The sequence below is a fragment of the Macaca fascicularis genome, chromosome 6 (genome assembly GCF_037993035.2).
Source record: "Macaca fascicularis isolate 582-1 chromosome 6, T2T-MFA8v1.1".
NCBI lineage: Eukaryota > Metazoa > Chordata > Mammalia > Primates > Cercopithecidae > Macaca > Macaca fascicularis.
In genome coordinates this window covers 114,492,175-114,505,112 of record NC_088380.1, presented here as the reverse complement: position 1 = coordinate 114,505,112, position 12,938 = coordinate 114,492,175, and the positions used below count along the sequence as shown (strand labels likewise).

At 34.4% G+C, this 12,938-nt stretch overlaps 1 protein-coding gene across 2 annotated transcripts in view; it reads left to right on the top strand.

Annotated features, from left to right (window-relative positions):
* Positions 1–12,938, top strand: part of FBXL17 (F-box and leucine rich repeat protein 17) — a 546,079-nt gene that overhangs the window by 381,231 nt on the left and 151,910 nt on the right. For both annotated transcript variants that reach the window (XM_065545845.1, XM_005557482.4), the window contains one exon: positions 1,253–1,329. In XM_065545845.1, the coding sequence (XP_065401917.1) occupies positions 1,253–1,329 (77 nt within the window). The remainder of the gene's footprint in view (positions 1–1,252; positions 1,330–12,938) is intronic.

Here is a 12,938-nt window from a genome sequence, read left to right as displayed (position 1 = left end):
AAAAATTTATCCATTTTTTATAGTTTTTTTTTAATAGTGGAAGAAAAAGAATGTTTATTTGGTTATTCTGAGGAAATTTGAAATGTTTATCATTCCATTAAAACAAAATTCCATAAAAATTTTTTAAAAGAAATATATGTCTTCTCTATAACTAATTTAACCTTCAATAATGAATTATGTGAAGTAAAATTGTATAAAATTTCCTGACATTTTATGAAGATTCCTACAAATAAGCCAGACAGCAAATAAAATATAGGAAAGACAGAGATGGATACTGAGTAATTTTTTGATAGATTATGCACACAGGTATCAAATTACTTGATCCTTACTTCCTAGAAAAGGTTAATGACTCTTTTTGCTTTTACCCTTTTACTTAACTGTTATTTATAAAGATTAAAAGAGGGACTGCATTGAAGGGTGCATTTGCCTGTGTGTCTGTATGACTGCACAAATTTTTCTGATATTATAGGAAACTGAGCCACAAAATGGATAATATTGTTAATCATTATTTTTAAAGTTCATTCAATTCTGTAATACAACTTCCACTAGGCCTATTAGATCAGAGTGCACCATTAAAAAATTTTTTTAACTTAAATGAAACCAGAAAAGACAGTCTTACATATCTATATCTATATTGTTAAATTGGCCTTAACCTTTACAACAACTTATTTACAATATTAAGAATAAGACATTTTAAAGTTATGTGTACATATTTTCTTTCATCTTTAATCTGTAAAATTATAGCTTTTTAGAACATATTTGATATTAAATTGAATAAAATTTTGCAAAAATATTATTTCAGTGTTACCTAATTCCATCATTAATAATTGAGCATATTAAACATGAGCTCATTAACCATGGGTGTATAACCATCTACCTATAATAATGATCTATCTATATTCTACAGTTCTATTATAATTATTTTATTATTTAATTATATAAATAATATATATTCATTAAGCAGCATATGTTTACTAGTCTTTTATTACCAAATGTAACATTACCCTTATGGGAATATTTCTTTCTAAGCTCTTTGGTTTTAAAAGATGCACTAGTCATAAATGTATTTAAATAAAGTCAGTTAGGTATGACAGCACTTGACTTTAAAGCAGGGAATATAATACCTTTCCTGCAACACCTTGAAAGAAGCTGTGGCATTCACCAAATGCTGACCTCTTCCTGTTATATTCAAACCCTTGCTAATTTAACTTGAAATGCATTAGTATAACTCACCACTTTTTGTATGTTTCAGGTGTGTGGAGGTCATTGCAAAGGAAGGACAAAACCTGAAAGAGCTATATTTGGTGTCCTGTAAAATCACAGATTATGGTAGGTAATGAACCATTGTCCTAATCCTTTCTAAGAATAAAAAGTTAAAAAATCATTGAAAGTTTTTTTAAAAGAAATCAAGAACTATATCTTAGAGACTGTTTATCGTGATTTATGCTCATTCTGACCGTACCAAAAATTAAAAATAAAAAAATTATGAGCTAAGAACCAGAGTAAAATGAATATGCATATTACTTCATTGCCACATGCAATCACACACACATGCACACGTACATTTGCACTCACACACACATACACAAAATTAAAAAGTATGGCTAAAAGAGGTATACAATGAAAATAAGTTTAACAATAAATAAGTTTAACAATAAAATGGGCATAATAAATATAACTAAGAAAATTATTACATTGAGTTTATTTGCTTAATGTAATATCATGTCAAAAGCATATCTGCTGACATTCTAAATGCCAAACTTCTTAATGCTTTAAATTCTGAAAAACATTGGAAATGTCCATTTGTGGATATAGGAAGTAAAGGGTATACATTTATATGCAACATTTTAAATTATCTTAATTTTCAATATTCTTTTAAAGTGGCAAAAAGCAAGTTGTTTTCTACAATTATGAAAAATATGAAGTCATATTGTTGGAGTAATAAAAATAACCTAGCCCTTCCTTTTTTTGTTTAATTTTATAAATTTTTTCTTAACCATTTGTGTATTTAATCTAATTACAGAGTTTTAACCAGAAAATACATTAGACTTTATAAGAGAATGAAATGATTTTCTTTTATTTTTTCTGGCTTTTTGATTTCTTCATTTAAATTTGAGAATATGCTTTCTATCTCGAGGGAAGTTAATAATCCATTAAGTTGGTATTGTTAGCTCTGACATGTAATAATAAATGACTCCAGTCCTAGGATGTCACACTGACCATCTGCCATGGATGGGAGAGTTGTCTTTTATTAGCTACTAAATTCATCTTTTTGAAAAACTCTACTGAAGTTATAATTTTAAAAATACTCTAATGTTTTTAATTTAAAAACACACCTGATTTCAGTTTATTTTGGAGAATATGTCTTATTCATAATGTTTCTGGGTTGTGAGTTTTTTTCCTAATTTTGCCTTGTAAAAGTAATGTTTTGATATATTTTTCTTTACCTACGTTGTTTTCTGGATTGGCAATTAGATTGCTACTTAGACATGGTTAACTCTCTAAAACTTCTTATGTCTAGCATTGTCTAGGCCCTAAAGAGTTCTCCCTGACCAACACAGGGCATATTGAGCGAGAGAGAAAGAGTGTGTGTGTGTATTATATATGTATATTGTATATATACCCATGTAGATTTGTTAATCAACTAACACTTTCATTCATTCATTTGAAACTTGTCACAAGCTGCTCTTCCAGTCTTTTTGTGTATTTCCCCCTTTTTCACTGCCAATTGTCAGGTAGCTAATAGCCAGGAGTTATGGATTAAATCCCTTATAATGAACTCCTCTGAGGTTCTGCGGTGTAAAATGTTGCTAAAGGCACACTTTATTCTGAAGGCGTAGAGATACTTTGTGTCATAACAAAGGCAGTGCCCAGTACCTACTATTAAGTTATCAAGTACAAAAAGGAATGTTCCAGAAGATATTGAGGAAGGTAAAAAACTCTGGAGTTGCGACAGATCTGGGATCAAGTTCTGTCTTTGTTCTTTGACCTTAGGGAAGTTCCTTCACATATAGGACACTCCGTTTCCTCAGTTGTAAAATGAGGAATTAATGTCTGACTTCATGCTTCTGTATGTATCTGGTACTACCTAACCTTGTGAGTAGCACAGTGTACACTGCTAGTAAGTGTTGTTTTTCTACAGGAGTGGGATAAAAACAAGATTCACTTAGAATTTTTCTGCCACCTTTCCTTTCCTAAGTCTTGGAAGAGGTTTGTGTTAAAACCTTACCAATATGGTTTACATTTATTTGTGTCTCTGAATTATTTTATTTCAGTGTTTCTCAACCCTGTCTGCACATTAGACTATCTGAAGAGCTTCTAAAACATTGACATGTAAGCCTCACCTAAAACTAGTCAAATTAGAATTTCTATGAAGTGGGGCCCAACCAGTCATTTTGTAAAACTTGCCTAAATGAAGATAATGTCAGGCAAAGTTGACAACTGATCTTGTCCGTTTGAGCAGAATCAGAAGTGAAAATTTTGTGGACTTTCCTCTCCATGGTGATAAGAAATTGATTATGATTTTTCTTGCACCTCAGTCCCTCCAGCTCTCAAGCTGTCTCCTCCATCTTACCTTCCTTCTTCACTAGAATTTCAAGGATTCAAAAGGTTCATGGTGAAAGTCTTTGCATCTGTTGATTCTGTTCTCCGAAATGTTGGGGCACAATTGAGGAAGAGAGGGAAAGGTTGATAGGTTATGAGATTGTACTACAATTGCTATTTGATTATAAATTAAATTACTGAAAGCTCAGCTCATCTTATCTTTTCACCCACTACAATGCCAATGCTATATGGGTAATTTTTGTCAAAGAGGCAGCAAAAGCTTATTCATTGTAACCAGAGAAAAGCATGTTATTGAAGGTAACTGCTCTGCTGGAGAGACTGTGTTCCCCCTACCCTATTATTACAAATTCTAAGAAGGAAAAACAGATGCCCTTTTCCTTCTTTGACTGGACAAGTAGAAACATATTCTATAGGACTTTTTGATTATTGAAGCTACTGAGAAATTGTAAAGTTTGATGTACATCTGATAGGTGGGCAATTCATCCTTTAAGAGACTACCCCATGGTTCTGCTTCCTATTGCTTTACTCGTATTCAAGCTGGTGAGTCTGTTTTTGGCCCCCTCTTTCTGTGGTGGTGGATATGTACATTATTTTAGTATGGTATACTGAGATTTTTAATTTTTTTTACAGGCTTCATTGATTCAGAAACAGCTCCTCACCTGGCATATAACTTGTAATTTTTGTCAGGATTCTCACAGGTGTTAAATGTAGTATTATAGTACTTAGTAACACCTGCCCAGGCTATTACGGAGTTATGTTTATTTTAATTGATATATGATATAGTTGTCATAAAGAAAACGATCATGCTAATAGGCTTCTTACTCCCCAAATTGAACATATATCTTTATGGTAAAGGGTAGCAATTATAAACAAATCAATAATTCAGACACAGCTAAATAGAAAATACAGTCTGGGGAAATTGCTCCCTGAAGAGAAATATAATATTGTCATTCCTGTATCACTGTACAAACGTATGTCATTAGCAGTGTTGTGGGAAAAAACTCAAACTTAGGTGTTAGAGAGTTCGGTTAAAATTTCAGCTTTGCCACTTCTTTTCTTTGTAACCTAAAGCAAGTTACTTAACTTCCTAGTTTTGCCATCTGTTAATTCACATGATGATACGTGCCACATACGTTAGCGAAAATCAATATAAAACACTCGTGTAGTGCCTGGTGGCATAGTCGACACTCACTAATTGGCAGTTCGTATCATACAGAATCTTCTTTCTCTCTCCCTCTGACGAGGAATTAGCCCTTCTCCTCTTCCAAGTGTGGCTTTTCTGTTTGTGGAAATCATTATTTAGAAATTTGACCTACATTAGTGCCTACTTGATCTCCAGAGCTAAGCTAGCTAAACAAGATTATCAGTAAGGAATAGAAAAAGATACAGCAAAAAGTCTAAAACCTTTCATTTGCCTTCCTGTCTTAGATTTCTTACCTATCTCTCCTTTGTGCTACTTTCATTTTATGTGGATAATTTTCTCATTGCTCCCCTTATGCTCTTCTTTGTTCCTGGAACAATTTGTCAGTGAGTACTTCCCAACCTACTTATTTGCTCAAATTTTTTTTGAAAATTTACTTCCTTCAAGGCTGGGCATAGTGGCTCATGCCTGTAATCCCAGCACTTTGGGAGGCTGAGGCGGGCGGATCACCTGAGGTCAGGAGTTTGAGACCAGCCTGACCAACATAGTGAAACCCTGTCTCTACTAAAAATACAAAATTAGCTGGGCATGCTGGCACATGCCTGTAATACCAGCTACTTGGGAGGCAGAGGCAGGAAAATCACTTGAACCTGAGAGGCAGAGGTAGCAGTGAGCCAAGATCATGCTATTGTACTCCAGCCTGGGCAACAAAAGTGAAACTCTGTCTCAAAAAAAAAAAAAAAAAGAAAAGAAAATGTACTTCCTTCAGGAAAGTGTATCCTTGGGATTAATAGGAAGACAAGAAGGAGAAATCAACCTGTATCACTCAGGCCTACGGAGGAAGCGATCTTTCTGTTGGGCCGCATAGCACTTCATATGGTATAATAAATGGGATGGATGAATAAAGTGCTTATTTCCATTAGTGTCTCCACAGTGAATATTACCATTGTGACCCTTGTGCCAGGGGGCAGTTGTAAAATGACCCAGGTTTCTTTCAGAGTTATCACTTTTTTTTTTTTCACTTTAGCACTCCTGTGGGCCCTAGAAATACACTCTAGAGATATCTTTTTGTTTCCATTTTTAAGTAGTGAAATAATCTTTGATTAAAGAAGACTGTAAATACATACTGACATTGTTGTTTGGGGGCATACAAGGTCACTGACAACCCACAGGCTCACTCAGTACCACTCCACATCCTTCTGTGTGGTTTCTACAGACCCGTGGACTGCTGTCCTGGGGCTGTCTTTGGCTGCCTCGTATTCTTGATCGCAGTACTGATCTGGGGCTTTTTAACATAACCATGTGGCTTGACAAAACTTTTGAATTGCTCTGGGCAAAAGGTCTTCCAAGTCAAGGAGATCACTTTGTCCATGGTTATGATTGGAGATGTCGTTTTAGTTGGGCTGCCATATGTCAGACATGATAAAAAAAATTCATTCTGTCAAACATAATATTCTGTCAAAAAGTATTGATTCAGCACCCACTGTGTGTGCTGGACCATGTGCTAGATGCAGACGTTCAGTTTCTGCATTCCTAAAGGGATAATGCTGGTAGGATCCAAAGGGTAGGCTAGCCTGCTTATTTAAAAAAAAAAAAAAAGTAATGCATCTTCTTTTCCAGACAAGAAGAATGGCAGGGATTGGCCTGGTGACATTATTCATTGTTTTGGTGTAACCCAAGCCTCACCCCAGCCTTGTTGACCTTCTAATACTATTGAAAGATTAAAAGGTTGTTCCTTACCTACCTCCCCTTGGGATACCAACCCTTTTAAGCTGTTAGTTAACCCAAATTAGGATCTGGGATACATCATCAAAGTAAATACAAAAGAAACGAAAGAAACCCCAACAAGCATTCTGGGTTACCCCGGTATCCCTTTTGTTGCCAGACTAACATTGATAAATTATTCAAGAAAAAAAAATTCTACACCCAAAATAATTTTGCTCTTTATTATATCATTTTATGTTTTACATTATTAGGTATGCATTACGTGTAATGATCTCCCATTTTAAATGAAATTCCTGTTTTTTTTTTCATTTTATATTTTGTTTCATTTTTAAATAGTATTTTAAACTGCTCCAAGATTGCTAGGTAAGATTCCACTCCTTTTATTAGCAGGAATAACTCTAATAGTTGTAAGGTGATAGAGAAGAACTTTAGAAAAGACATTTGTAAGTCAAAAAGAATGTCCTAATGTTTACTGTTGATTATTTGTACTTTTTTCCATTCTATTATTTAGATATAGATAACTTTTATTGTTTCTAACAAAATAGTTCTAACTTGCTAAATCTATTCTTGCAAATTTCCCTTGTTTATGTGTTCATCTTAAAAGTTATTTCTCTCCATTTCTAAATTTTGTTTTATTCCTAGAGTACCCCATTAAGAGATTTATATTCCTAGAGTTACATTTAGCAGGTGTTATGTTCTTTTTCTTAGTAATGTGGTATGGTTTGACTGTGTCCCCACCTAAATCTCATCTTGAATTGTAGCTCCCATAATTTTCATGTGTTGTGCAAGAGACCCAATGGGAGATAGTTGAATCATAATGACCATTTCCCCCATACTGTTCTCATCATAGTGAATAAGTCTCACGAGATCTGATGATTTTATAAGAGGTTTCCCCTGTTCGTTTGGCTCTCATTCTCTCTTGCCTGCTGCCATGTAAGATGTGCCTTTTGCCCTCCACCATGATTGTGAGGCCTCCCCAGCCACATGGAACTGTGAGTCCATTAAACCTCTTTTTCTTTATAAATTATCTAGTCTGGGGTATGTCTTTATCCTCAGCACGAAAGCAGACTAATACATAATAGAAATGATTTTTCACCCAAAATTTGGTATTTAATTATTAAGCTTTTCTCCTTTCTCCTTTGCTCAACAGCAAATAAATGGTTGACATTCTTTCCTATTTCCTAGGTCATCCTAAGACTGTAGCTAAGTAACCTTGAAATAAAAGAATGACAACTCTTATCACTGTGTCTTGCTAGAATAGACCACAAATGTCAAATCTATTGAGAAGGACTTCTTAAAACATTTGTTCAAGAAAATACCACCACAACCAATTCAAAGATTAACTCTAGTTTCACATTTAATCGTTTTTTTTTTTTTAATTAAGAAACATTCTGGCCTTCATTTAAAAGACAAATAAACCTGTTTTTGTGTGCTTACCCCTTAACTTTCTTACCCCTCAAAGTACATATATGTTGTTGTTCCAAATTAGGTTTTGTAGCTAAATTATAAATTTACATATTTAACTATTAACTGAAATATTAACTTTCCATCTTTTATTTTTTTCAATTCCTGTTAGCATCTCTGAAGTATAGTGTCTAATTTTAACTAGCTATTTTTAATATTAGTCTTTGAAACAGTCTTCTATAGGTATGGGAAATTAGGCCCAAATCATATAAAGCATCATTTTTCACAAGGTTCCTATCTTTAATCCTCATTGCACAGTACCCTTGGATATGCAGACCAAGCATTGTTTTCCAAGTACTATCTAAAGGTATATATATAGAATTATTATTGGCCATTATCAGTATTATATCACTGATGGATAGTTCTAAATGGAGCTGGAATGAATACCAAGATAATTGCAACAATGCTAGACTTCCAGTATCCCAAACAAGAAATGGCTTCCTAATGTTTAAAACTTCCTGAAAATAGATATCTTGAGTGGTAGTGAGTTCTCTATTATGAGAACTATTCAAGCAGAGATAATATCTGAGGGAGGATGTGGAAAGATGGAAGCGTTGGGTAGGAAATCAGCCTATATGATCTTTAAATTCCTTTCTAATCCTGGGATTCATTCTGGACTGGTTTTATTATTTTTGTTTCATTCAGCAAATGTTTACTCTGTGTGTGCATGCTACTGGCAGGGTGCTCTGGAAAATACAGAGATAGATGGGAAGTACTCTTGTGTTGAGAAGGAAGATGTAAGCCACGTAAAGTTTTCTACCTATGACATGTTGGGGCTCAAGAGAAGGCAGAATCATCATAGACTGCAATATTTGGGGAAGGATTTGTAGAAGAGGAGACATGGGAGAACAGAGAGGAGAAGGAAGGGCATTTGAGGCAGAACAACCTTGGAAAGGCTCAGAGCAAGAACAGGTGTCTGAATGGAAGCTTTTGTACATGTTGATTATTCTAAAGAAAGAACAGAAATCATCCAAAGTGATTACATGCAAACACGGACAAATTTTTGAAGAAACCTTATGAAAATATTCTAGTTGAAAATTCCATGTAAGTTCCAATTTTTGTTGTGATTTTTCCTGTCTTATTCAGCATTCGCATGGTAACAATTTCCATTAACATGTATTATGTAAAAGGAAATATTACTTTGGGTTATCACTAATCAAGTATCCAGTTAAATTAGAAATAAGTCAAATAACAAGCTTTCATAACAATAATAATAAAGATAAAATAGCTAAAATTTATTGGATGTTTTCTGTGGGCATTATTCATTTAATTTTATTAATATTCCACTTTGGGTAGGTACTATTAATATTCAAGCTTGTAGACATGGAAACTGAGACCTGGAGAGCTTCAGGTTTACATAATTTGTGAGTAACACTATAGTATGCATTCAATATTAAGTCAGTGTCTTGCATAATCACTCAGAGGTCAGTGATGTGATGTATTTATTATTAGCAACACTTTTTTTCCAGTAGGATTTTTCCAGATGTCAGAGCCTTAAAAATATTACTAAATCCAGACAGCCATATTTGTTAAATTGCATATGAAAATGCAGTGTCATAAACAGCTACCACATGAGCTCTAATTATATTCTTCTAGAACTTAATAGGCTTAATTACTTTGCCATGCTGATACCAAATGTAAGTTGCATGTCATGATTAAGTGTTCTCTAGCTGAAAGGGGGAGGCTGTCATTGATATTCAGTATGTATTGATGTATTCAACAAATATTTTCTTAAAATGATTTCAAAAATGTATATAATTCTTCATGAGTTAAAATTTTTTAATCTTCTTTTAAAATTATTATAACTAACTTATTAAAGAAGTAGTATTACCTATTTTCAATAGATGAGGAAGTTGAGGCCTGACAGGTTTTAATTAATTTGCAAAACAAAAATTAAAATTTCCCCCTTGCAGATGACTTCTCAAATTTCTCTGCTTTTCATATAAGAATTATTTCTTTATTTAAGTTGTAATTTTAAAGCAATTTAAGACAACATTCAATGAGATACTTTCATAGTAGCTTTAAAGTGCAGATATTTCTAGGGCTACATAACTGTACTATTCCTAGAAATGTAAGCAATTGTTTTCTTGAATTCCTTTCTTAACCCTACACTCTGAAGTTCTCAGGCCTGAGTGTCATCATTTACCCTCAGTTTCCCATTAACTTTTTTTTTTTGAGATAGAGTCTCACTCTGTTGCCCAGGCTGGAGTGCAATGGTGAGATCTCAACTCACTGCAACCTCCACCTCCCAGGTTCCAGTGATTCTCCTGCCTCAGCCTCCCCAGTAACTGGGATTAGAGGCACGTACCACCATGACCAGCTAATTTGTGTGTGTGCGTGTGTGTTTTTATTAGAGACAGGGCTTCACCATGTTGGCCAGGCTGGTCTCAAACTCCTGACCTCAAGTGACCTGCATGCCTTGGCCTCCCAAAGTGCTGGGATTACAGGCATGAGCCACTGCACCCAGCCCCATTAACTTTCTTCTCCTGATAGAGCCTATCCAAGAATGTTCTCTGAGAAATAAAAATCAAACCCCTCTTCAGTGTGGCTTTGTGTTCTACCTACTTCTTTCTCTTTAGCTGTAGTGTTCCTCATTTTCTGAGATATAATGAAAAGTAGGAGCAAAAAGGGAGAAAAAGCCCAAGAGCTGCATCCCTTTCTTCTAAAGTATCAAACCATATCACTTCTACTCCCTAGTGCTCTCGTACGGTTTTACCTGCTCTTAAAGATAATTTTGTCCTCACCAGCTGATGTTGGACTAAACCTACTTCACTACTTACTAATTAGCCTACTAGTGTTAGACATTTAACACATGATTTATTTTGAAGAAAAAAAAAAACAAAACAAACACCTCCCAACTTTCCTATTTAGAAAATGAGAGTAACACTCAAAACACAATATAAATTTAACATTAAAATAATTCATTATATTGTACATTTATCACTGATTAGAGTCACATTCTTGTATCCACTAATATTGGCATACTTAAGCCTCTCCAGAAGGTCTTTCCCTTTTCATCTCTTAGCTGGACTTCCTTAGATAAATGTCAGCTTTACAGTTTACCTGAGTTCAATTTATTTAGGAAAGGCAGGAGTAGTACATAATTGCTTACCTTTATTTTCCAGTTTTTAAAATATTCAGTGGTTTTGCATCATCTCATAAAGGTGATCAGTGAAGAACTGTTGTTGTTTAATTATCATTTAAACTCAATGATCCATTGCAATTTTTTTTATTGATGCTCAAATTGCCCTATTTTTGATAGTAGAAGCTTCTTCATTTGATTCCTTTTTTCTTTTGACGTGGACTCATTATGTCAAGGTACACCAGGCTCTTCTTATGCACATTATGGTAGAGACGTGGGATAATCCATTTTTCTAAAGAACCTTGCTTCCTTTGATTGAATTTTTCTAAGTCTGTGCTACATCCCGAATCTTACGTCACTGTATTTTGTGCCTTTTATTTCTCCAGCTTAAAACCTATTATATTCCTCATCACAGGTCCAGCCTTCTCATTACAACTCAGCAAAGTCAGCCCTTCCCCCACAGGTTTTGAAGCATCCTCATTCAAGGATCCCCAGTATACTAAAAGCTTGTAGTTTATTGTATCCAACACTCACTTAATCCCCAGACACATTTTCTAGTTTTGGAGAAGTTAGAGGTGGCACTTGGGAAGAAGTAATTTTATATTTTAGCTAGTCCATCAACTTGCTGGGGATTACCTTCTGATTTTGTGTGTCTGAAATTTTCTGCATTTGTTTTAAGTAAGTATTGAAAATGGACCCCTTGGACCCAGCCATTTGGAAATAAGTAGAAAAGTGTTGAAAACTGTATGGTATTACATTTATGGGCTTTCAAACTTCTCTGTCCTGCAGTGAGAAATCCATTTTGCATTTAAGTGCTTGTTGGACTCTCAGTAGATTAATTTTGTCACTTAACACAATGACCAGAAGTTTGAAAAATCCTCTTCTAGTTCAACTTCTCTCTCAATATATATGTAAGAACTGGATCTGTCAGTGAATGACCTGCTAGAGAGTAGAAAACCGGTAGATTTCCTTGGTACAAAATGGACATTATTCTCGAGGTAGAAGGTGCCAGCCTTCCCAACCTCGTCAGATTCCACAACAGATCCTATTAGCTATAAAATCAGGGGTTAATATTCCTTCCATCTCATATTTTTGGGAGGCAAAGAACTAGACAGATTGATGATTTCACTGTAGGAAAGATATTAAATGGAACTTTCTCCTTAGGCAAAAAGACCGTTTTGTTCATCTAATTTCCTAATTAAGTAAATCAAGCTTACTTTTAACTTAAATATTAAGCTGTTAATTTTCACCCTTATCCTAAAACATTCCCTTGGGCTTGTATAGACTCAGTCACCTAAAATTTATCTGTCAAGTGTGTTTCTTTCCTTGGGTTTATCTGCATGACATTAAATAAATACTTTGAACTTTTCAACTTTTCAAACAATTGTGTTGAGTTGACGTGGCTGATCCTGCCTCCGTGCCCCTGTGCGCGGTGTACGCCAGGTGCCTGAACGTGACTTGGCTTTCACTGAAAATGACTGAGTGCGGGCAGAGGAAAGATTTTAAAAAACTAAAAATTAGGAATAAACAAAGAAAATTCACTCCATCTTCAGAAAGTTGTGGTACTTTTCTATTCACCTTATATATATATATGCTTTTCAGATGAACTATGTTCATATTGATATTCATTTTGCCTGCCAAAATACTTTCATATGGTAAATAATTCTTAGAAGCAGAAAAAAAATTGTGTGGAAAACCAGCTAAGTACTGTTTGATGATTGATACTTGTGTATTTTTAATCATCTCTATTTCTTTCTTAGGTTAAAATTTCCCCCTTTTTTTTTTTCTTACTTACTATCTCTTTCCTCACATATGGCTCTAGGAGCCTCTCCAAGAAAGCAGTTTGCTTTGAAGATATTTTATTTCCACTCATAAAGGATTCTTCTGTTCCACTATTAGAAATAAAATCACAATGAAATCCTAATAGGATCCAGTCCCTTCCTTGCCCTTTGTATGTTTGGA